Source organism: Salvia splendens, chromosome 15 (assembly GCF_004379255.2).
Source record: "Salvia splendens isolate huo1 chromosome 15, SspV2, whole genome shotgun sequence".
In the NCBI taxonomy this organism is placed as follows: Eukaryota; Viridiplantae; Streptophyta; class Magnoliopsida; order Lamiales; family Lamiaceae; genus Salvia; species Salvia splendens.
The window spans coordinates 29,176,583-29,202,863 of NC_056046.1; the positions used below are offsets into that span (position 1 = coordinate 29,176,583).

The 26,281-nt window shown below is 41.0% G+C and overlaps 3 protein-coding genes and 1 non-coding gene across 4 annotated transcripts; 3 read left to right on the plus strand and 1 right to left on the minus strand.

Annotated features, from left to right (window-relative positions):
- Positions 1-7,853: 7,853 nt before the first annotated feature.
- LOC121766981 lies at positions 7,854-8,801 on the plus strand. The gene has a single exon (XM_042163202.1). The coding sequence runs from the start codon at positions 7,854-7,856 to the stop codon at positions 8,799-8,801; it is 948 nt and encodes a 315-aa protein (XP_042019136.1).
- A 2,160-nt stretch (positions 8,802-10,961) lies between these two features.
- Positions 10,962-12,305, plus strand: LOC121766982. Its single transcript, XM_042163203.1, has one exon. The coding sequence runs from the start codon at positions 10,962-10,964 to the stop codon at positions 12,303-12,305; it is 1,344 nt and encodes a 447-aa protein (XP_042019137.1).
- Positions 11,514-11,620, minus strand: LOC121769632. Its single transcript, XR_006043652.1, has one exon. It is a non-coding gene; the product is annotated as a small nucleolar RNA R71 (small nucleolar RNA).
- Positions 12,302-13,327, plus strand: LOC121766983. Its single transcript, XM_042163204.1, has one exon. It carries the CDS (start codon positions 12,302-12,304, stop codon positions 13,325-13,327), a length of 1,026 nt encoding a protein of 341 aa, XP_042019138.1.
- The last annotated feature ends 12,954 nt before the right edge of the window (positions 13,328-26,281 follow it).

Below are 26,281 nucleotides of genomic sequence, written 5' to 3' on the forward strand. Positions count from 1 at the left end.
GCTATCTACTGAAAGACGAGGTCTTGATAAATAATTTCTTAATCAATGTACATTGGCATTGAGCATACGATATTGAGTATCTACTACTTTGACTTACCAAAGGTGCGGGTTTTTCGTCACCCAACGATCCAGGTATATTGGGTAGTGGTGATCATTATCTAACGGTGCTAGGATTGCTATTATGTTGAATCATGCGTGAGGAGAGTCTCGTTTGATAACATCCACAGAGGAGCTCGAAACGAGGTTTTATTATTCGGAACCTAGCTAGTTGGAGTTTAATTACTCTATGAATAATAAATAAGAGTTTCTTGCTAAGTCCACTCTTGGAGATTAAAAATATGTTAATTAATTAATCCCAAAGCAGACATTAATTAATTAATGGATGTTTCTCTTTTTAAGCGCGGGAAATGAATTAAACAAATTAAAGGAAACCCGAAATACTTGTAATTTCGAATTTGGAAAGGCAGTGCAATATTACTTCTGTAGTGGCTGCTCGTAATATTCCAATATAAGCTTGTTTTAAATTGTGGGTTCAATTTAATTAGTAAAAAGCTAATTGGATGAGGCCATGTCCAAATTCTTCCTTAGATCCCTGACTGGGCCCAATATGCGACTTAATATAAATAGGAGAATAAAGGAGACAGAAGACAACTTTTTCATTATTGTTTTTAGTCAAATTTTCGTCCCCCCTTATCCTATAGGGAGTCAAAATTTTGCTCTACTTCCATGAGCAGAATTCTGTCTGTCTTCTTTATTTAAGTCCTAGTATTCTGGTGAGGTTTGCCCACACAAATATCAGTTTACAGTCCGGGACACCAGTCAGAAGATCCGAGGTCGAGTACTCAAGATCTTTACGTGGAGAAGACGCAAGCCATCTTCAACTCTCAAGAGAATCAACGAGGTAATTTGGCTAACTCCGTAGTAAGCATGTTTTAGGAATTATTTGTGCTAAAGCATGTTTAAATTCAAGTTATGAGCATGATACATGTGATAATTACGCGAATAGAATTTATCTAAATAATCTGCTAAATAGGTCACTTTATGTGATCCGTTACAAGCGCAACGCTTCCGCTGCCAACCCCTTCAATTGGTATCAGAGCCAGTCTTTGGCTCTAATTATTTGGATTTAAATTTCGCGAAATTCATGTATGCATGTATTAATTGATTGCGAAGCATGCTCTTGGTGACCGAGACCGCAAACCCTAGGCGGCTCTCGCCCGAAGCTTCGACGAGGCGCTGGTGCGGTGCGGCGGTTCGACCGAGAACTTGCCGAGACGCCGAGCCCCAACCCTAGGCGGAAGGTCCGGCGCCACCCGACGGAAAGCCTGGCCGAGAGCGTCGCGCTTGTGCGCAAGACGCTGGATCGGGCAGAGGGAGGAGCTGGAGTGAGATGGACCGAGACGAGCGGTCAGAGCTGGCCGAGAGCAGGTGCGCCACCGCGCGCGCTGCTGGCCGAGAGCTCGCGCCGCCCGACGGATCATCAGACCGAGACGGGCGCTCGCTGCAGGCCGAGAGGAGCCGCGCCACCACGCAAGCTCCTGGCCGAGATGCCTGCGACACCCGACGAGCCGTTGGCCGAGACGCTGGCGGGCCACCTGCGCGCCGGTGGCTGTGACGCCGCGTGTGTCGTGGTCCGATGAAGAACTCGTCGGATCTTCGTCGTTCATCGTTCATGCACATCTTGATCGATGAGATAACGATGAAAGATTATTTTAATGATTATTTAATTCATTAATTAAAAGATATCATTAAAATATTATTATTTAATGGAAATAAAATCTTTTTGGAAGATTTACCTAGATTTTAGGAATATTTTTATTATTATCTATATCTATGGAAATAAATAATATTATTTTATTCCTAGATGATATGGATGAGAATAATTTAATAGTTTCCTAATATTTTCCTAATATTTATATATCTAGAATCCTAATTAGGATAGATATGTATGAATACATTAAATAATATAATTTCTCTTCCTAATCTTGAACATGGAAATAATTTGTATTTAATATTTCATGTCTAATTAAGAATTAAATACTTTGTTTATTTTAGATATATGTTATAGAAGACATGAACAAGAATTAAATTCTAGAATAACTAGAATGTGGTTTCCAATATTATCGCCACCTGCTTTGTGAGGACAATAATCCTAAGAAACTACGAGATTCAGAAGTTCACACAGAATTTATGAGATAGCTTGATCTTGTTAGCAGCACATAAGCATTGTTATGTGAGTGTGTTGTAGGAATGAGATTCTGTAATGCTAAATTCGGTGGTCTTGTTTAGGCAACATTAGGCGGCCATGCCACTCTATGTCTCTGGACTATTCGTCGATGATTGTGATCAGTAAAATTGTAAGATTTTAATGCGTATTGACCTCCTCTGGAGGGTACAAAATTTTAATTTTGCAGTTGTAAGATTTTGAAAAGTTTTATGGTTAATCTAATCAAACTTCTTACATAAGTTTATGACAAATAAGTTAAAACTCTGTTTTGCAATGCAAATCAAATCGTCAAAATGTCATTCTATCCTCTTTCTGCAATTCTTAAAGAAAGTAAACTCGAGGGCCAAAATTACATAGAATGGAAACAAAATTTGGACATCGTTCTTATAGCTGAAGAGTACAACTTTGTGCTCACAACCCCGCGACCTCCAGTGCCGGCGGCTAACGCTGCGGCAGGAGTCAGAGATGCACACAAACGGTGGCATAAGGCGAATGAGATGGCTAAGTGCTACATGTTCGCTTCTATGTCTTCAGTACTCAAGCATCCGCATTCTGCCATAGAAACTGCCGCCGAGATCATGCAGAATCTCAAGAATCTTTTTGGTACTCAGAATCGAACGGCCAAGTCTCAAGCCTTTCGGAGTATCATGTCGAAAACAATGAAGGAAGGCTCCTCTGTGAGGGACCATGTCCTCGAGATGATGGGAAACCTCAACCAAATTGAGGTTTTGGGAGGGGCGATCGATCCCTAGTCCCAGGTAACAATTATCCTTCAAAGTCTTCCCCCTAGCTTCCAGCAGTTCAAATTTTTGTGACTTTATTTTCATATGGATGGCGAATAAAATTTCCTTTTATGAAATTAATTGTTTCTATGTGATTAAGTTGATTATATGAAATAATTGTCATGAGTGATGTGGAATGAAGTATTGTCTAATTGTTATATGTTCCAATGTGAGGAAATTAATTTAGTGAGATCATGCATTTTACTCTAGCCAATTTAATGGGATATTTTCGGCCTCTTCAAAATTATTGGAATTAATATTCTCTTCTTGGATTTAATTAATTGTTTTGGCATATTTATCCAAATTAAATCCAAACCAAATTATCCCTAAATTATGCTACATGAAATTTGAACTCTAGCTATTTTTTTTGGGAGTTTCGAAAAATCCCCTATTTAATAGGAGGATGAATTATTTTCTTTGATTTAATTGGTGCCTTATTGATTCCCTTCTTTTATTTCAAATCCAATTAAATCATGCCACATTTTATTTCCTCACTCTAATTGAATTGATATTTGAAATATTTCCTTGTGGCAATTAAAACCAAATTTTCGCCCCTTCCCTATTTGTGGAGAAATTGTTTTTGTTTCCTATTGTTGTGGAATCACTTTTTATTCAAATAAATACCTATGTCTAATTAATTGGGGATGTGAATATTTTTCTTCTACTTTTCTTCCATATCACACGCCCCCTATGCAATATTTTCCTTGTGGGAATTTAATTAATTGTTGCCTATTTTATGGGAGCCTTTTTCCTATAAATAAATTACCTAATTTAAATCCTATTCTTTTAATTGGGGATTTAAATAATTTCCTTGTGCAATTACCCAAGAATTTTTGCCCCCCCCCTCCTTTATTTCCTACTTGGAGATTCAATTTAATTGTTCCCTTGTATTCATTATTTTTATTTCCTAAGTTATGAATATAATCTCCAAGTAAATACCAAATAAATTCTTTGTTGTGCACTACATGGAATTTTCGAAAATTCCACTCTCCCACATGCCTATTTTATTCTTTTAATTGTGGGATTTTTATTCATTAGCCTATATTTTAAATCCCCCACAATTTATTTATTTAATTTACCCATGGATTCAACCTAGCAAATAAATAGCAAAAAATCAAACCCTAGCCCCCGTTCACCTCAAAAATTTCGCCCCCCCTCTTCTCTCCCTCTCCCACACGTTTTTCATCTTCCACTCTCCCATCTCCAAAAATCCTCCATCCAACTCTTGTTCTTGCAATCTGTTGTAGTTATTTTCGAGAGTCTCCGACGAATCGCTTTGTTCATCGTTTCTACCGATTCGTTTTGTGTAAAGAAGGTATGTTGCTCACTTTCTATCATCCTACCCGTTTTGACCATGTTCTTGAGTCCTACATGCATGTAGAGGGTGTAGGTTTGATAGATCGCAAGTTTTAACGGGAGGGAAAGTGTGTTTCGTAAGAACTTGTTTGATTTTGCGCTGTTGATTGAAATCATGTGTGTTGGATTGAAATATTTGGTGAATAATATGAGTTTATGTGCAAATATGTGTATGAGGAACGTGTAAGCATGATTATGTGTTTTCGAGCATGAAAAAAATCGGTGTTTGTGTTGTGGAAGTTTTAAAAACCCTATTTTCGAACTTGAACCAGAAATCTGTGATGCACGACCAGTGACTTATGATCTGTATTTGACCCATTAAACGAACGAATTTTGCTATAACATTTTTACTGAGTAAACTTCAAGGTGTCTTCTGTGTCTCGTGTGAATTTCAGCCCGTTTTATCGAAAAATGAAGTTTTAATAAATTTTTGAAGTTTACTGCGCAAATCTGCCAGAAACGTGAGTTCTCGCCATGAATGTTTCGTTTTCTGTTTGACTGACCAAATGACCTCCGATCGATGTGATTCTTGAACTATATAAATATTTGAAGTGTATTCTGTGATGTGTTAAATCTTCAGCCTTTTTGGGCATCGTATAAATTTATGGTGAATTTTTCAAATGAACTGCGCGATACTGTCAGAAATTGTATGTTCCGACCAGAGAGTTCAATATGTTATATGACTGACTAAATGGAGTGATTTTGATATGAAAATTTTCATGGATGAACTTGAATGTGTCCTCTGTATTCTGACCAAAATTTAGCATCTTTTGAGGTCGGGTGAATTTATAGTGATTTTTACAAAACGGTCGCGCAATTCTGCCAGTTTTCTGCCTTATTAAAATGACACCTAGTTTCAAGATTAAAAGTGTTATATGATGCATGTATGTCCAAGAAACGTGTTAAATGTTGAAATCACTTGTGATCAGTTGAAATGTGTTACGTGTGTCTTACACCTTTGTGACGTATGTTGGGTTGGGAAATTGAGGAAAACGATGAGAGAGAAACGATAAGACATGCATAGTAATATGATGTTGTGTGAGACTGACTTGTGTCGTCATTTACAAGGGTGTTGTGTACTCGTGAACTCGAGGATCGAGAGTTGCTAAGTTGGGTTGTGAATTGCTAAGAGAACGAGGTGGGCTTTCTTTTCAAACCTCTTTACTTTTCCGAAAAATATTATGTGGAGATACAAGGGTGGTTTAACTGTTATGCCATGCCATGTTGTTTTTATTATGAGATTGTGTGCCTGATGCCTAGTTCGTATGAGTTTACTCCGTTAGGCTATATGGCTGTATTGTGAAACGAATTCGGGTCCGAGTAGGGCCTTAAACACTATCGGGCTGTGTACACTGGTGGGATCGTGAGCCGTCCTTGCAAGTCGGCCGGTCTCGTGGGCGAATAGTGTGGCCACACTTTCGTCGCACTGTGATTGTGATTGTTGGATTGATGTGAAAAGTGGGGAGTTTATTTGTCTGGCCAGTCTATGAAACATTTTTGTGTTCTCGTGATATTTTCTTACTACATAAAACTCGAGATCACTGGTATGGATGATATAACTTATTAAAATGTTTTCGGCATGAGCCCATTGAGTACAACAAGTACTCAGCCCTGCATATTTATTTTCTTATGTGCAGGTTGAACGGGATGTTGCGGGGGATGTTGAGCTGGCTAAAGACCTTAGGATACGTTGTGTCGTCATACATAGGCGTGATACTTGACTCTCCTTGAACCTTATTTATCCGCTGCTATGTTTTAAATTATGTCTTAAGACCTTAAGCTTTTCGTGTTGTGTTTGAACATGTATGGTGGTGTTAGGTTTAAACGAGTGTTTACGTTGTCTTTCTGAAAATGGTGTTTTCCGAGATTTAAGTTAAATGTTCGTTTTACTTTAGTTTTTTTTATATAGTTGTATCTCTTATGTCAAATTTTCCGGCACCCTTTCTAAAAGTATTTTACTTTATGTCTTTTCAAAAAAAATATATATGACCTTAAACTTCTTTAAACTAAGTTGTTTTCTTTCTTTAAGTCTTAAGTTGTTCTTTTAAACTGTTGTCCATGCATGTCGGTCACTATCGCCGCGTTTGTGGTACCCCTAGTATGGGCGGTCATGACAGAGTGGTATCAGAGCTTTGTTCTTTCGCTCTGGTCCGAGAGTCTTCTTTCACTTTAAGTCTAGGTTAGTGAATCCTTGTTGACTAGAAGTGTCACGATGGCTCAACATCCACAGCATCACGCTCAACCAATGAAAGTGAGATATGTTTTATTTGTTGGAGGCATGTGAGATAGATGCATGAAATGGATGATGATATGATATGATGATTGACAAGTTTATACGTGTGAATGAACGATATGCATGAGGATGAGTTATAATGGGATGACTATGTGAGCATGATTGCTATGATAGCTTGAGCATGTGTTATGTGCGTAAATGTGATGTTGAGATGACATGATTTCGTGGAATACGAGTATGACTGGCATGATAATTTAAGACATGTGTTGTATATACGAAAGTGATATTGGTATAGTATGATTGCGTGTGAGCATGAACTTTGTGATGTTTTGAATGTGTAACAAATGCGAAAATACTACAATGATAGCATGTAAAGATATGAAACGTTAAGACAACAACAAACTTTCAAACTACGCGACAAACTAAGGAACCATCACAAACAAGCAATGTTATAAAATGTGTTTTGAAAAGAAACTTTCGTCTTCACGTAGATGGTACGAACGAAACAAACCGCGCTTAAGAGCAGTCAGTACAGTGCCAAACAACGACAAGCAATATACGATTACGATCACTTTGAGAGGGAAGAAGGAAGAGCTTTGAGAGAGGTTGTCGCCCGTTTTGAGACCTTATGTCGAGACGCCAGCAGGTACCATGTGTCGGCCTATGGTGGCATAAGAAGACTAATCGAGTTGATGCCCGACAATTGGAAGTCTTGGCTAGAAGCAACAGCCAATCGGTTCACGTCGTACGAACCAAAGCACCAGATGATGGTCGGCGACATAAATGGTTTTCTAAAGTTCCTAACATGTGCCTTGAGGTTAAACAATTTGGGAAGACAAGGATGTGATCGAGGTTAAACCAACGGCAGTAAGAGAAGTCGTACCACAAGAAGGCATGGTCCCGGGTTTCGAGGGTGACTATGTGGATGATGGTATGGATGTTGAAGAAGCTCTCCGTAGGGTTGACGATTATCACGTAGAAGAGGACCCGGAAGAGGAAGAAGACCCGGAAGAGGATTTTACCACTAGATAGATGAGTGATGTTGTTTCTTTTTCCTTAAGTTGTTAAGACGATGGAAGTAGTACCTTTTTGTTTTCCGAACGAATGCTTTTGTTTTTCCACGTTATCTATGGAAGTTTCCTTTTTCACGTACCTTTAATACTTGTGTTTTTATCGTATCGTACGCGAGCATGAAAGCAATGGTGTTTTTAATAACGATGTACTCACAACGGTGCTAACCTGTGTTTAGATCAACATGCCCCCAAGACGTAGACGTGGTCCGCGTGTGGAGAACAATGTGGGGGAACAGACAGAAGGAAGTGTCGGGAATCCACCCCCGCCTCCACCACCACCTCTACCCCAACCAAACGAAAGGGAGTACATCATGGCCTTTCGGAAAGAGAACCCACCCAAGTTCGATGGATTGGGAGAGCCCCCGAAGGCGGAGGCTTGGGTACGTGACATTGAGCGTGTCTTTGAGTTTATGGGATGCGCGGATAGGGAACGCCTGGCCTGCGTGACGTATCAGCTGACAGGACCCGCTGACTTTTGGTGGGAGACGAAGAAGAGAACCACGGACCCCGCTCGCCGTGAGGCGCTTACTTGGGAAGAGTTTAAGGAAGAAGTTTACAATAAGTATGTTCCCATGAGTTATCGGCGGGTGAAGGTAGTGGAGTTCCACACTTTAAAACAAGGAAGTATGACGGTCACGGAGTACGACCGCGCCCTATGTGAGATGACTCGTTATGCGCCAGAATTGGTGGATACAGACGAGAAGATGGCTGCGAAGTTCCGCTCCGGCCTTAGGCCCGAGATAAGGGTAGCCGTGGCTAGTCGCAGGGGAATCCCTTATTCCGAGGTATTGGGTTGTGCCTTAGATGCGGAGGAAGCACTGCCCAAGAATGAGAGGACAACAAACCCTACCCCATCTGCACCCCCGGCGAACTTTAGAGACAAAAGGAAGTGGGAAGGAAACCGAGCTCCTTTTGACAATAAGAGGCGTTCTCCACTTTTCGGCAACCGCAGAATCATGGGCGCCAAATGGTGCCACAGCAGAGGGGAAACCGGCAGAGGACACCCTACTGTAATCGGTGCTCCAAGCATCATGTTGGGGAGTGCCGAGTTGGAGGCATTCGGTGTTACGCCTGCGGTGGAAACGGGCACATGTCTCGAGAGTGCCCAAACGACAACAAAGGTGGAGTGAAGAATGGGCAAGGACAGAGACCACCACAAAAGCCTCAACCAATCCGACAAGTGGCCCCACAGCAAGCAAGGGCATACGCACTCAAAGGGAATCAAGGGCAGGAACCCCAAGCCAGCAAGGGCAAGGAGAATTTGGCAGGTATGGGGAAGCTCCAACAACTGCCTATTATTGTGCTGTTTGATATGGGTGCTTCGCATTCTTTTATTTCCGTGTCATGTGTGAATGCCTTAGAACTTCCTACTGCTAAGATTGAATCGAATTTGAATGTGTCTTCACCGGTTGGAGGATTGATTGACATTGTGAGAACTTGCTCGAACCTAGAGTTTGTGTTAGGAGAACTAGGAGTAGTGGCCCAACTTTTGCACGTTATGCCTTTGGAGAATGTAGATATAATCTTGGGAATGGATTGGTTTACCGAGAACCACGTAACGATTCACTGTAAAGAGAGACAGATTTCTTTTCAAGCCCCGGGCGAAGAACCGACTATCTTGTACGGGATCTCCATGAATCGACGAACCTCCATAATTTCCGCTTTGCAAGTGATGCGAAGCATATTTCCTATTCATTACCTCGGTTTTTATGTTAATTGTAACTCACCAAGTCGTGCTTTGAGTGTAGTTTCGGGTGTTAGAAGCTGGAAGTTCATCGGAAATGCATAGCTGAGATTCCAGAGAGTTCGCCAGGTCGGGCGTTTTGAAGTTGCTAAACGCCCGGTCGGGCGTTTCCATTTGTGCATGCGGAGTCCAGAAAGTTCGCCCGGTCGGGCGTTCTGATTTCAACTAAACGCCCGGTCGAGCGTTTCCCGCGAAGCCATGCAGCAGCCTTTCGCCTGGTCGGGCGATTCCCTCGTATAATTTCGCCCGGTCGGGCGTTTTGGAGCAGAACTGCTAATCGGCAGTTGGATGATTAAAAAGGGGATTGGAGAGAGAGAGAAGGACACACGAGATTAGAGAGAAAAACAGAGAGAAAGGAGGAGAGGAAGAAGAGAAAGAAGGCATTCCGGCCATTAGTCCAACCATCTATTCCCGAATCCCGACTCCACTCGACGAGAGCAACACACCTATGGTTTTGTTTCTACATTCTACCATGTGTATAGGCTAGACTCTCTTTGTTGCTCCAAGTTGTAATCTAGGCTTGTATATTTGTTTTAACACCTAGAATCGTACGTTTGATACCAAAAATGTGTTTGATAATTAAAATGCTACGTTTTTGGCTAATGATGTAGTGTTGTTAAATCTTAACTATCGTCTCTTTAACATAGCTTAGGATTGATCGTTTGTTGGTATACTATCGAATTAGAACTGTTCAGGGGATAAATTGATAGTGGATTAGGTAAGTAATTATAGTAGACGACGTTTGTTCCCGCGCATCCGCAAGAATTAAATGTCGTTGAAAGTTGGTTCATGGAACAAGTGTTCAGCTGACTGTGAACTATACGTCGTAGACATGTTCAGTGCACGCGATTAGGTTGATAATTATAATCCCTTCGTATGTTTCGTTGTAAATGGTGTAAAACAACGCAAGCTTAGAGAGCAACTTGGAGTGACTTGTCGTTCTCGTGTTAAAAATCTCATTTCAGTAGCTTAAGTTAGTTAACCATCTCAAAATCAAAACAAAATCTTTATTTGCTTTGTGTAGTCATATTAAGTGTAAGCAATCTCGCCTCCCTGTGGATCGACACTTGAAATACTACTACGATACTGTATTCTTGCAGTAGTGTAGTATTATTAGAGTTAAAATAATTGAACTTGATAATCTTTATACTTTGATTAAGAACTCTAAAATAGCGCATCAAGTTTTGGCGCTGTTGCCGGGGAGGCAATAGATTGTTTATATTTAATTGTTTAGTTTTTGTTTTATTTTTTTTTATCTTTCTTTTATTTTTGTAGGTACTCATTTCGTGTTCCTGGAGGTGTTAGCCATCTACCACGTCTGGACTTGAAGACGAAGGAGTATATTTTCTAGGTTACATCTTTCTATCTTTTAGTTTAGGTAGTCTAGTTTCTCACTAAAGCACACACGTTTTATAGTACTTACCCCGAAGTTGTCGAGAGGTCTCGCTTTCGGTAATAGGAATTATTTTGTGTCTGTGCTTGGTGTATTTTCTGTTGTGTAGGTTGAATTAATAAAAAAAAATTTTAAAAAAAGAGGAAGTCGTGAATGCACACGAGGTCTCAGGGTACACCACCTTTCGGATTACTCTGTTATCAAAGAAGGAAAGGGTCAGGAAGTTCAGCCGGGTTTGAAATTCAACAGGATTCGCCGAGTCCAATCAGAGATAACCCATTATTTGAGAGTAGTGACAGTGATCTAGAAGCTGAATCAATGGCTGAGAACAATGAGATTCCACCACCCGCGGTGAGGTTTGGCGACACTCTGAGATCGGGAATTGAGTACCCAGGGGAGTGTGCCTACGCAAATGACAACGTCAACATTCCACCTCACTACATCAGTTTGGTGAATGTAGGAAATCTTTTTCATGGACGGGATGATGAAGATCCGGTGAGCCATTTGAATGCCTTCTACGAGCTGACCAATTCTCATAGACCTCCAAACGTGGAGCACCATCGGATTAAGAGGGCATTATTTCCATTCTCATTGAGGGAGAATGCAAGAGCGTGGTATGACTCGTTACCTGGCTACAACGTTGCAACATTCCAAGAGTTGAAGTCATTGTTCCTCTTGGAATACAACTCTCCGATGAAGATTGAGAAATTGAGAGAGGAGATCACCTCATTCCGACAAAAATATGATGAATCTTTTGCGGAGGCGTGGAAGAGATTCACGGAGATGATAAGAAAATGCCCAAGTCATGGACTAGCTCCGGGGCATGAGCTCCTCAAGTTCTACAAAGGTCTGAATAATGAAGGAACGGGGTTGGTGACTGCAGGGTCGAACGGGAACCTAGATGATCTAACTCACGATGAGGTGAGGGCTTTGTTTCAAAGGCTGGCCAACAATCAAAGGAATTGGCACAATCCGAGGCGAGGAGCTGATAGAGCAGGAGATACATTTGGTGCTACAAAGGATGCGGAAAGAGTGACCGCAATTGAGGCTCAACTGGCGGATATTAGCACCCAGATGTCTTCAATGACGAAAGCAGTGAAATCTCTTCAACTGGATCCTCAACCTCAAGCAATGACTGTGATGAAGTGTGGATTGTGCCAAGGTGGACATCATACGGATCAATGTCCAAGTCTTCAGGGTCAGCCAATGGAGGACGTGAACTACGTTGGCAACAATCGTCAAGGGTTCAACCAAACCAATCAGTACGGTAATCAACAGAACTGGAGGCCTCAACAAGCGAACTGGAATCAATCGGGTACTAGTAATCCTTCGGGTTTTCAATGGCGTAATAATACCCAACCTCCGGGTTTTGAGAAGAAACTTTCTATGGATGAACAAATTGGACATATTTTCTCTTTTATGACTAAGAGTCAAAAGGAGAATGACTACTTCAAAGAAAAGACCGTGGAAAAGTTTGGGCAGTTAGAAGCTACATGAGGAATCTTGAGACTCAAATTGGGCAGATTGCTACAGCATCTCACACAAGAATTCCTAATGCTATCCCGAGTGATACGGTGCCCAATCCTAAAGGTTTTGAACAGTGCAAGGCAGTTAAGTTAAGAAGTGGAAAGGATCTTGAGTCTCCAATCATGATAGATGCACAAAATGGCTCGAACATCTCGCACGCAGGGGCGGACGAGGGGATTGAGTGGGCTACTACCGAAGCTAGGGAAGGTCAACAAGAAAAAGAAGAGTCAACCATGAGTGATATCCACAAGAAGAATTCACTAAGTCCGGCAATGGACCCGAAGTGTCCATTTAATTTTCCAGATTTTATCCCGCCACCACCTTTCCCAGTCGAGAATAAGAAGAAGGGTAGGAAAATAATTCAAGAGAAAGGACTCGATTGGTTGATGAACATTATCAGGAAAGTTAATGTAGATGTGTCCCTGGTGGATTTGTTCCTACACTTTCCTAAATTCTCCAAGTTTTTTAAGGATCTTATTGCGAAAAAGGAGAAGATACAAGACGATGGTGTGGTGGTATTGAGCGCATTTTGCTCACAATTTGTGAAGGGAAAGATGCCGGCAAAGAGAAGAGACCCTGGAAGCTGTGTGATCCCATGTGAGATGGGAGATAAGAAGTTCCCAAAGTGCCTACTTGATCAAGGCTCGGGAATATCATTGATGGCTCTGAAAACCGCACGGTCAATCGGTCTAGAAGCGAGGATTGAACCAATCGACATTGACCTACAATTGGCGGATCATTCAATTGTGAAACCAAAAGGTATCATCGAGGATGTCTTGGTGAAGGTTGATAGATTTGTACTCCCGGTTGACTTCATTGTCCTAGAGATGGAAGAGGACAAGGATATGCCTATCCTCTTTGGTAGGCCATTTTTAGCAACCGGTGATGTTGTGATAGAGACCAAGACAAATACGGTCATGTTTCGAGTAGATGGAGAGAATGTGGTGATCAAGCAAGAGAAGGCGGGGAAGCGTCTATTGGAGCCGGGATAGAAGGGAAAAGGATGAAGGAGGTCGAGCCTACGACTATAAACAAAGGCGCTGATTGGGAGGCAACCCAAGTTTTTATTTTTCTTTTATTTTTTGATTTCATATGTTGGAGGTTTTGTTTGCTCAATTCTTTCCTCTAACATTTATTTTGAATTGAGTGTTTCTTTTTGTAGTTTTTGTTCTTTTTGTAGGAGCATGATGGAGTTTGGATTGGAGCTTAGGAGGAAGCACACCCGCAGAGGATTTTTACACTCACCCGCCCACCTGAATGCACTATGGACGTCAATTCAAGTTTGGGGGAGTTGTCTTTCCCTTTACTTTATTTGTCTTCTTTGCATGCATTGAGGACAATGATGCATTCAAGTTTGGGGGGTTGTGAATGATTTGTGATGTATATTTGTGGGTGTATTGCATGATAAAGATGTTTTGAATCTATGTAGTTGACGGGTGCATGCTTTATCTTCGGCTTTCTGGTTGAGAAATCTTGCTTAATTTTACTTGAACTTTGAAGCTTAGGATGAGTGGAATGGGTGCATGAATTTATTTGAAAGAGCATGTTGTGATTACAACCGATTTCTTGAGTTGAGGAGAGTATGAAAATTGCATGTCTTGTGGAAATTATTTTGGGTTGATTTGCTTTATCGAGTGAACTGCTTGCGTTCGTTTGTGTTAGCGAATTGGGAGGATAAGGCACTAGGATGAACTCCATGGCCAAATGATCACATGCCTAGTCCATCTAATGATCCCCTAGAAGCCACTTTGAGCTTAATTCCCTATTATTTGTGTAAACACTTAGCCGATCACTGAGCTACTTAAATAAGCCTAATTTTAGCCTCATCGAGAGGCCTTGCTACTATTTGGGTGCTAAATACAAGTTGAGCTTTGTGGTTTGAGTTGGAGTATGGGTGGTGAATTGTAAAGAGTAGACATATCTAGACTTGATGTAATGTGAAAAGAATGAAGTTCTTAGAAAGGAAAGAAAAAAAGAAAAAAAGACGACCTCCAAATTTGCAAAAGTCGAGGTCTTTATAAAAAAAAAGAGAAAGAAAGAAAAAGAATAAGTTTGATGGAATGAAGATAGAGCTTCTATATTTGTTTGATGTAATCTTGTCTAGAATAGATATCAAGTTTGGGGGGGTTCGAGTTTGGTTGTAATATTTTGTTGTTTGTTCTTTGGAAGGAGGTTGTAGGAGGGAAGAATTTGGCACTCAATTGTGTAGCCTTCGAGCTCATTATCCATATGTATCCTACCTCGTCCCTAGCCCCATTACAACCTTGAAATAAGACCTTGGACTTTATCGTTGATGATTGTGGATGTTGTGTAAAGAACTTGGTAGAGTTAAAGAAATTCGATTTGAAATCTGTGAGTCTTTGTGGTTAGTAATGCTTGATGAGTCAATGATGACGGTTTGAGCTGTTTGATCGTATGCTTGGACTTACTTTGAAGTGCGTCTTGACTTGAAGTTCTAAGGGGATTGGTGATTGTTCTTGAGAGTGGGAACTCTCGATTGGAAATGTTGGGGGTTTAGATTTTGTCACCCACGTCCCTACATGATTCTTTTTGATGAAAATCTCTTTGTGGGTCAGATTTGGTTGAGTTTATGTGCTTAAAATAAACCTTGCTCGGGGCGAGCAAGAGTTCAAGTTTGGGGGTATGCAACTACTATGATAAGAAAGGGACGTCCGGCGTATCTTGTGTACTTAATTGGAGAGGAAAAGAAGGAGTTGAAAGTGGAAGACGTGGCAGTAGTGCGAGATTTTCCTGATGTGTTCCCCGAAGCTTTGCCAGGACCGCCACCCGACAGACAGGTAGAGTTCACCATTGATTTGGAACCAGGGTCAGCGCCAGTATCAAAGGCGCCATACCGCATGGCCCCTAAGGAGTTGGCCGAGTTGAAGGTTCAGTTGCAAGAACTGTTAGATTTGGGTTTTATTCGACCCAGCGTGTCACCATGGGGAGCGCCAGTTCTGTTCGTTAAGAAGAAGGACGGAACGATGAGGATGTGCATCGACTATCGTGAGCTCAACAAGATGACCTTGAAGAATAAGTACCCACTGCCAAGGATTGATGATTTGTTTGACCAACTTTGAGGAGCGGGCTTGTTCTCGAAAATGGATTTGAGATTAGGGTATCATCAATTAAAGGTCCGACGAGAGGATGTGCCTAAGATTGCTTTTCGCACTCGTTATGGCCATTATGAGTTCGTCATAATGCCGTTTGGTCTGACCAACGCCCCAGCCGTTTTCATGGACTTGATGAACCGAGTTTTCCACGAGTATCTCGACAAGTTTGTGCTAGTCTTCATCGACGACGTGTTGGTATACTCGAAGAACGAAGAAGAACATAGAGGGCATCTACAGACAGTGTTGGAAACATTGCGAAAGGAGAAACTTTATGCCAAGTTCAGTAAGTGTGAGTTTTGGTTGACTCGAGTGAACTTTCTTGGTCATATTGTGACGGCAAATGGAATTCAAGTGGACCCAGCAAAGGTCGAGGCCGTGCAGAATTGGAAATCGCCGAAGACACCAAGTGAAATCCGCAGTTTCTTGGGATTGGCAGGATATTATCGACGGTTCATTGAAGGATTCTCTAAGATTGCGAGACCGATGACGCAACTACTAAAGAAAGGGATTAAGGTGGTTTGGACGCCAGAGTGCGAGGCGAGTTTCCAACTATTGAAGGAGAAGTTGACTACCGCACCAGTCCTAGCAGTACCCGAACCCGACAAGGACTTCACCGTCTATACGGACGCGTCGAAGGTAGGACTAGGATGCGTGTTGATGCAAGATGGAAAGGTGATAGCATATGCTTCCCGACAGTTGAGACCGAATGAGTTGAATTTTCCGACGCATGATTTGGAGTTAGCAGCAGTGGTGCAGGCGCTGAAAATTTGGAGACACCATCTCTATGGAGTGAGATGCGAAATCTATACGGATCACAAGAGTCTCAAGTACTTTTTCGAGCAGAAAGAGCTAAACATGCACCAGCGACGTTGGTTAGAGATCGTGAAGGATTATGATTGTGGTATTAATTATCATCCGGGCAAGGCGAATGTGGTCGCCGACGCTTTGAGTAGGAAAAACCAACCGCAATTGGCTTACTTCCTAACGCAAGAGGAAGCGTTGATTCAAGAGTTTGACAAGATGAGATTGGAAATAGTGAAAGCGCCCGAGACAGTAGGTGCAAGATTGGCGACGCTAGTGATTGAGCCAGATATGAGAACCAAACTCATAGCAGCTCAGCGACCACATTCGCCTTGGAGGAGTTACGTGCAAAGGTGAGTGCCGAGAAGCTTGATCATTACCGTGAGGAGGCGGATAATGCTTTGACATAAGACGGACGTTTGTGTGTGCCGAGCGATGAGGCGCTAAAAGAGGAGATTTTGAGTGAAGCGCACGACACGCCTTACACCGCACACCCCGGAAGCACGAAGATGTATCGGGATTTGAAGCAACGATTTTGGTAGAATGGAATGAAAGGGGACGTAGCGTCACATGTGGAACGATGTCTAGCATGCCAACAAGTGAAGGCCTTACACCAACGGCCATATGGGAAGTTACAACCGCTTGAGATTCCCGAATGGAAGTGGGAGGATCTAGCTATGGATTTCGTGACGGGTTTGCCAAAGTCACAAAGGGGCAACACCGCGATTTGGGTGATCATTGATCGACTTACTAAAAGCGCGCACTTCTTACCGATTAAGATTACTTATGGCGCGGACAAGTTAGCTAGCCTCTACGTGAACGAGATTGTGCGATTGCATGGAGTGCCAAAGACCATTGTATCCGACCGCGATACGAAGTTCACATCAAAGTTTTGGACAAGTTTGCAACGAGAATTGGGCATACAGTTGAACTTTAGTACTGCCTATCACCCGCAATCGGATGGGCAATCAGAGAGAACGATTCAGACACTTGAAGATATGTTGCGAGCCGTTGTCTTAGATCGAGGGGAAAGTTGGGAAACGGTTCTACCATTGGTCGAATTCGCCTACAACAATAGCTATCAAGCGACGATCGATATGGCTCCGTACGAAGCTTTGTTGGGACGAAGTCGGCGAGAGAAAGATGTTAGGACCCGACGCTATAAAGGAGATGACCGAAATTGTGCATCAAATCCGCGCAAGGATCAAGGAAGCTTAGGATAGACAGAAATCGTATGCTGACGTGCGTCAAACGGAAATCAAATTCGACGTTGGTGACAAAGTGTTCTTGAAGGTGTCCCTGACGAGAGGAGTTGTGAGATTTGGAGTGAAGGGCAAGCTGAAACCGCGTTTTGTGGGACCGTACGAGATTATCGACGAAGTAGGTCCTGTGGCGTATCGATTGGCGTTACCTCCCAGCTTTGGGAACGTGCACAACGTGTTTCATGTGTCGCAGCTGCGCAAGTACATGTTCGACCCCAAACATGTGATTCACCAAGAGGAACTAATTTTAACCCCCGACATGAGCTACGAGGAAAGACCCGAAGCAATCCTAGATCGGAAGGTACAAGAGCTACGAAACAAGTCGATAGCGTCCGTGAAGGTGTTGTGGAAGCACCATGGTCCAGAGGAACCCACGTGGGAGTTAGAAGATAAAATGAAACAAAAGTTTCCCGAGTTGTTTATGTGAGACGATCAAATTTCGGGACGAAATTTCTGTTTAGAGGGGAAGGATGTAACATCCCAAATTTTTGTGACTTTATTTTCATATGGATGGCGAATAAAATTTCCTTTTATGAAATTAATTGTTTCTATGTGATTAAGTTGATTATATGAAATAATTGTCTTGAGTGATGTGGAATGAAGTATTGTCTAATTGTTATATGTTCCAATGTGAGGAAATTAATTTAGTGAGGTCATGCATTTTACTCTAGCCAATTTAATGGGATATTTTCGGCCTCTTCAAAATTATTGGAATTAATATTCTCTTCTTGGATTTAATTAATTGTTTTGGGATATTTATCCAAATTAAATCCAAACCAAATTATCCCTAAATTATGCTACATGAAATTCGAACTCTAGCTATTTTTTTTGGGAGTTTCGAAAAATCCCCTATTTAATAGGAGGATGAATTATTTTCTTTGATTTAATTGGTGCCTTATTAATTCCCTTCTTTTATTTCAAATCCAATTAAATCATGCCGCATTTTATTTCCTCACTCTAATTGAATTGATATTTGAAATATTTCCTTGTGGCAATTAAAGCCAAATTTTCGCCCCTTCCCTATTTGGGGAGAAATTGTTTTTGTTTCCTATTGTTGTGGAATCCCTTTTTATTCAAATAAATACCTATGTCCAATTAATTGGGGATGTGAATATTTTTCTTCTACTTTTCTTCCATATCACACGGCCCCTATACAATATTTTCCTTATGGGAATTTAATTAATTGTTGCCTATTTTATGGGAGCCTTTTTCCTATAAATAAATTACCTAATTTATATCCTATTCTTTTAATTGGGGATTTAAATAATTTCCTTGTGCAATTACCCAAGAATTTTCGCCCCCCCCCCCCCTCCTTTATTTCCTACTTGGAGATTCAATTTAATTGTTCCCTTGTATTCATTATTTTTATTTCCTAAGTTATGAATATAATCTCCAAGTAAATACCAAATAAATTCTTTGTTGTGCACTACATGGAATTTTCGAAAATTCCACTCTCCCACATGCCTATTTTATTCTTTTAATTGTGGGATTTCTATTCATTAGCCTATATTTTAAATCCCCCACAATTTATTTATTTAATTTACCCATGGATTAAACCTAGCAAATAAATAGCAAATAATCAAACCCTAGCCCCCATTCACCTCAAAAATTTCGCCCCCACTCTTCTCTCCCTCTCCCACACGTTTTTCATCTTCCACTCTCCCATCTCCAAAAATCCTCCATCCAACTCTTGTTCTTGCAATCCGTTGAAGTTATTTTCAAGAGTCTCCGACGAATCGCTTTGTTCATCGTTTCTACCGATTCGTTTTGTGTCAAAGAAGGTATATTGCTCACTTTCTATCATCCTACCCGTTTTGACCATGTTCTTGAGTCCTACATGCATGTAGAGGGTGTAGGTTTGATAGATCGCAAGTTTTAACGGGAGGGAAAGTGTGTTTCGTAAGAACTTGTTTGATTTTGCGCTGTTGATTGAAATCATGTGTGTTGGATTGAAATATTTGGTGAATAATATGAGTTTATGTGAAAATATGTGTATGAGGAACTTTTAAGCATGATTATGTGTTTTCGAGCATGAAAAAAATCGGTGTTTGTGTTGTGGAAGTTTTAAAAACCCTATTTTCGAACTTGAACCAGAAATCTGTGATGCACGACCAGTGACTTATGATCTGTATTTGACCCATTAAACGAACGAATTTTGCTATAACATTTTTACTGAGTAAACTTCAAGGTGTCTTCTGTGTCTCGTGTGAATTTCAGCCCGTTTTATCCAAAAATGAATTTTTAATAAATTTTTGAAATTTACTGCGCAAATCTGCCAGAAACGTGAGTTCTCGCCATGAATGTTTCGTTTTCTGTTTGACTGACCAAATGACCTCCGATCGATGTGATTCTTGAACTATATAAAAATATGAAGTGTATTCTGTGATTTGTTAAATCTTCAGCCTTTTTGGGCATCGTATAAATTTATGGTGAATTTTTCAAATGAACTGCGCGATACTGTCAGAAATTGTATGTTCCGACCAGAGAGTTCAATATGTGATATGACTGACTAAATGGCGTGATTTCGATATGAAAATTTTCATGGATGAACTTGAATGTGTCCTCTGTGTTGTGACCAAAATTTAGCATCTTTTGAGGTCGGGTGAATTTATAGTGATTTTTACAAAACGGTCGCGCAATTCTGCCAGTTTTCTGCCTTATTAAAATGACACCTAGTTTCAAGATTAAAAGTGTTATATGATGCATGTATGTCCAAGAAACGTGTTAAATGTTGAAATCACTTGTGATCAGTTGAAATGTGTTACGTGTGTCTTACACCTTTGTGACGTATGTTGGGTTGGGAAATTGAGGAAAACGATGAGAGAGAAACGATAGGACATGCATAGTAATATGATGTTGGTGAGGCTGACTTGTGTCGTCATTGACAAGGGTGTTGTGTACTCGTGAACTCGAGGATCGAGAGTTGCTAAGTTGGGTTGTGAATTGCTAAGAGAACGAGGTGGGCTTTCTTTTCAAACCTCTTTACTTTTCCGAAAAATATTATGTGGAGATACAAGGGTGGTTTAACAGTTATGTCATGCCATGTTGTTTTTATTATGAGATTGTGTGTCTGATGCTTAGTTCGTATGAGTTTACTCCGTTAGGCTATATGGCTGTATTGTGAAACAAATTTTGGTCCGAGTAGGGCCGTAAACCCTATCGGGTTGTGTACACTGGTGGGATCGTGAGCCGTCCTTGCAAGTCGGCCGGTCTCGTGGGCGAATAGTGTGGCCACACTTTCGTCGCACTGTGATTGTGATTGTTGGATTGATGTGAAAAGTGGGGAGTTTATTTGACTGACCAGTCTATGAAACATTTTTGTGTTCTCGTGATATTTTCTTACTACATAAAACTCGAGATCTCTGGTATGGATGACATAACTTATTAAAATGTTTTCGGCATGAGCCCATTGAGTACAACAAGTACTCAGCCCTGCATATTTATTTTCTTATGTGCAGGTTGAGCGGGATGTTGCGGGGGATGTTGAGCTGGCTAAAGACCTTAGGATACGTTGTGTCGTCATACATAGGCGTGATCCTTGACTCTCCTTGAACCTTATTTATCCGCTGCTATGTTTTAAATTATGTCTTAAGACCTTAAGCTTTTCGTGTTGTGTTTGAACATGTATGGTGGTGTTAGGTTTAAACGAGTGTTTACGTTGTCTTTCTGAAAATGGTGTTTTCCGAGATTTAAGTTAAATGTTCGTTTTCTTTAGTTTTTTTTTATATAGTTGTATCTCTTAAGTCAAATTTTCCGGTACCCTTTCTAAAAGTATTTTACTTTATGTCTTTTCAAAAAAAATATATATGACCTTAAACTTCTTTAAACTAAGTTGTTTTCTTTCTTTAAGTCTTAAGTTGTTCTTTTAAACTGTTGTCCATGCATGTCGGTCACGATCGCCGCGTTTGTGGTACCCCTTGTATGGGCGGTCGTGACAACTATTGACTGAACTTCAGTCGGCAGAGGACCTTATGGTTCAGGCTAAGGCTGCCATGATGACTTCGGCGCCTCGTTCCTCTGGCTTCAAGCCTAGCAAAGGAAAAAGGCAGGCACCGAACTCAGAATCGGGCAAAGTGGCTAAGGGAAAGAAGAAGAAGAGGGCTAACAAGAAGCCCACGGGGAAGTGTTTCAAGTGTGGAGAGAAGGGGCATTGGAAGCCAGACTGTCCTAAAAAGGGCAAGGCTACAGGTATGAACCAAGCTCTAGTAGTCGAGTCATGTTTGGCTTCGACATTTACATGCACTTGGGTTATTGACACAGGAGCAACTGATCATATTTATTTTGATCCTGACTTAATGCAGGTGACAAGACGGCTACATGATCGTGAGATCGAAGTCCAGCTGGGCGACGCTACAAAAGTGGCGGCCGTTGCAGTGGGAGACATTTATTTGCATTTTAGTAGTGATAGATTTTTTATTTTGAAGAATGTTTTGTTGATACCTACTTTTAGAAGAAATTTAATTTCAGTTTCTAAATTAGTTTTTGATGGATATTCGATTTCTTTTAATGACAATTGCGTTATTAAGAAAGATGGTTCTTATATCTGTCGTGGTATCATGTAAAACGATCTGTACACAATCACATCTACACAATATAATAATTGCAAATTATAACTCAATACAACATCGAAAATTTCAAAGAAACGAAAAGAACCTTCAAGTTCAATGAACGAAACGTACTTATGGCACTTTAGACTTGGTCATGCCAATGAAAGGAGGATCCATTCTCTTGTTCAACAAGATCTTATTAAAGGTCTAGAGGAGGAACCTTTCATAAGTGTGAGTCATGCTTAGAAGGCAAGATGACCAAAAGGCCTTTTCAGGCTAAGAGCAATAGGGCCAAGGAAGTACTTGAGCTCGTTCATTCCGATGTATGTGGACCAATGTCTACTGAAGCAAGAGGTGGTTTCGATACTTCGTCACATTCATTGATGACTTCTCGAAAATTGGATACGTCTAATTGATGACCCACAAGTAAGAGTCTTTTGACAAGTTCAAGGACTTTAAGGCTCAAGTGGAGAAGTATCATGGTAAGAGTATCAAATGCCTGCGATCTGATCGTAGAGGCGAATACCTCAGTGCTGAGTTTTTGGACTACTTATCGGAGTCGGGAATTCAATCCCAATTGACTGTGCCGGGCACGTCCCAGCAGAACGGTGTGGCTGAAAGAAGGAACATGACCTTGTTAAACATGGTCCGATCGATGATGAGTTATGCACGGCTACCTACTTCATTTTGGGGACATGCCTTGCTTTCTGCAAGCCATATATTAGACAACTTACCGTCAAAATCCGTACCTACTACTCCTTATGAGTTGTGGACTGGGCGCAAGCCCAATCTAGCACATCTCAAGATTTGGGGTTGCCCGGCTCATGTATTGGAAAAAGATCCAACTAAGCTAGGATCAAGGACAGAGGTATGTTTGTTTATAGGATACCCCAAAGGAACGAAAGGTTATGAATTCTTTAGTCTCCGAGATAAGAAAGTTATTGTGAGTACTCACGCAACATTCTTAGAGGAAGACTATGTAATGAATCATAAACCCAGCAGTGAAGTGGCTCTTGAAGAGCTAACTTCTGTCACAAATTTCATTAACCAAGAACAAGTACCAAGTGTACAAACAATTCCCGAAACTTCAACTTCTACTCCAAGTATTGTAGTGCCGTGTCGAAGTGGGGGGGTCTCTAATGAGCCCGATAGATACATTGGTTTGGGGGAATCTATGGATCACTCCTCGGACAACAATGTATTAGATCCCTGGAACTTTGCAGAGGCGCTGGCGGATATCGATCATTGCGAATGGGTGAAAGCAATGGATTCGGAACTACAATCTATGATAGACAAAGTCGTCTATGATTTATCCGTCCTACCCGAAGGTTGTACTGCCATTGGGATGTATGGCAGATGGACGTTAAGACTGCGTTCTTGAACGGTAGTCTTGAGGAGACCATCTACATGGAACAACCCGAAGGATATGCCATAAAGGGCAAGGAACACATGGTTTGGAAGCTTAAGAAAGCTATTTATGGCCTTAAGCAAGCATCTAGATCGTGGAACCAGTGTTTCGATCAAACTGTTCGAAAGTTTGGATTCGAAAAGTGCCCAAATTAAAGCTTCGTTTATAAGAAGATTGAAAAGGAGAATGTGGTGTTGTTAGTTTAATATGTAGATGACATTCTTCTTATTAGAAACAATAAAAAGATGTTGTCATCAGTACGAACTTGGTTATCAAACTAGTTCGAGATGAAGGATATGGGAGACGCGGGACACATCCTCGGGATCAAGGTTCTTCGGAATCGAGAAAAGAAGATGTTGTGCTTATCTCAAGAACCTTACATCAACACAGTACTTAGTCGTTTTAGCATACAGGACGCCAAGAAAGGTTTCTTACCTTTGAGACATGGCATCCATTTATCTCAAGAGATGTGCCCTAAAACGCCGTCTGAGATAGAAGCAATGAGAAGGATTCCATATGCTTCGGCGGTTGGAAGTCTCATGTATGCTATGCTTTGTACAAGACCCGATATTTGCTTTGTCGTTGGCATGGTAGCAAGATATCACTCCAATCCGGGCCAAGGACATTAGACTACCGTAAAGAACATACTCAAGTACCTTAAACGGACTAAAGACTATGCTCTAGTTTACAATGCAGTCGAGCTCTGTCCTTTGGGATATACTGACTCAGATTTTCAAGCTGATCAGGACTCGAGAAAATCTACTTCAGGATTTGTGTTCACCTTAGGAGATGGAGCAGTAATTTGGAAGAGTGTGAAGCAGAAATACATCGCGGACTCAACCATGGAAGCCGAGTATGTGGCCGCTTCGGAGGCTGCAAAAGAGGCAGTATGGTTCAAGAACTTCCTTATGGATTTAGGTGTGGTTTCGAATCTGCCCAAGAGCATAACTATTTATTGTGACAACTCTGGTGCTGTGGCAAACTCGAAAGAACCAAGAGCTCACAAAGCGAGCAAACACATGTTCTTGCATCCATTGGAGTTGGAATTTTCAAGAGTTCCCGACGAATCGCATCAATCCTTGCTTCTACCGTTTGATTTTTTATTCAAGAAGGTATAACTAAAATCTTTTCCTCATCTTCTCCATTGAAACCTTGTTCTTGATTCTCTCATGCATATAGTGAGTGTAGGAATCTTAGATCGCATAATTAATCGGTGAGAATTTGTGTTTGTATGAGAACAATTGTGAATATGCGATTTTGAATGAATATGTGTGAAGTTTGAATGAATCATTGATTAATGATGTGGGATTATATGAGAACATGATTGTGAGAACCTTTTTAAGAATGATTGTGTGTGGGAAACATAAAAAAAAATTGTGCTGGGATGAATGAGGAAGAAACCCTAATTTCGAAATTGTGAAGCCAGTTTTAAACCCTAATTTCGAAATTGTGAAGCCTGAAAACTGTGGTGTTCGGACAGTGGATTCCGACATGTGTTTGACCAACCAAACGATCGATTTTTGATACAAAATTTTAACTTAGTAAACTTCAAGGTGTTTTATGTGTTGTGTGTGAATTTCAGCCCCTTTTGACGAAAGATGAACTTTTAATAAATTTTTGAAGTTGACTGCGCAATTCTGCCAGAAACTTGTATTCTCGCCCAGAAAGTTTCGTTTTCTATTTGACCGACCAAATGGCCTCCTTTTGATGTGAATTTTGAACTAGATGAAATTTGAAGTGTCTTCTGAGTTGTGTGAAAATTTCAGCCTCATTGGACATCGGATAAATTTTTTTTGGTGAATTTTTCAATCGAACTGCACAGTGCTGCCAGAATTTTTGTGTTCCGACCAGAGAGTTGCATTATTTTTCTGACTGACCAAATGACGTGATTTTGGTTTGAAATTTTAACTGGATGAACTTGAATGTGTCTACTGTGTTGTGACCAAATTTTAGCTTCATATGAGGTCGGATGGATATTTGGTGATTTTTACAAACAAACCGCGCAGTTCTGCCAGATTTGTTGTTATGTGGAAATATCACTTGTTGCCAAGTTTGAGTGAATTATATGATGCATGTATGATTTAGGAATGTATCCTATGACGTGATTATGTGACACGTTGAGAAATATTATGGCATGTTTTCCTTATGTTGATGAATGTTGGGATGGGTAATTTAAGAGAATGATAAAAGGAACGATAGGACATGCATGATAATGTGAATTGATGGAAGGCTGATTTGTATTGTGGTTTGGCAAGGGTTTTTGTGTGTACGTGAGCACAAGGAACGAGGGTTGCCTTAAGTGGATATTGAATTGTTTAAGCAAACAAGGTGGGCTTTCTTTTTCAAATCTCTTAATTTTCCGAAAATATGTTGTGGTGTTATAAGGGTGGTTTAACTGTTATGTCATGCCATGATGTTTTGTTTATGAGATTGTTGCCTGATGCCTAGTTCATCTGAGCTTGCTCCGTTAGGCTATATGACTGTGTTGTGAAACGAATTCGGGTCTGAGTAGGGCTACAAACCCTATCAGGCTGTGTACACTGGTGGGATCGTGAGCCGTCCTTGCTAGTCGGCCGGTCTCATGGGCGAATAGTGTGGCCACACTTTCGTCGCACTGTGATATGATGATTGTGATTGATGGATCGATGAGAAAGTGGGGAGAATAATTGTCTAGCCAGACTTTGAAATATTTTTGTGTTCTCGTGATATTTCTTAACTGCACATAAAACTCGAGATCTGGTATGGATGACATAACTTATAAAATGTTTTCGGCATGAGCCCATTGAGTACAACAAGTACTCGGCCCTGCATATGT

Bases quoted from the DNA above. Each gene is read 5' to 3' on its own strand.
- LOC121766982 (XM_042163203.1), top strand. From the start codon at position 10,962: ATGCACACGAGGTCTCAGGGTACACCACCTTTCGGATTACTCTGTTAT.
- LOC121766981 (XM_042163202.1), top strand. From the start codon at position 7,854: ATGCCCCCAAGACGTAGACGTGGTCCGCGTGTGGAGAACAATGTGGGG.
- LOC121766983 (XM_042163204.1), top strand. From the start codon at position 12,302: ATGAGGAATCTTGAGACTCAAATTGGGCAGATTGCTACAGCATCTCAC.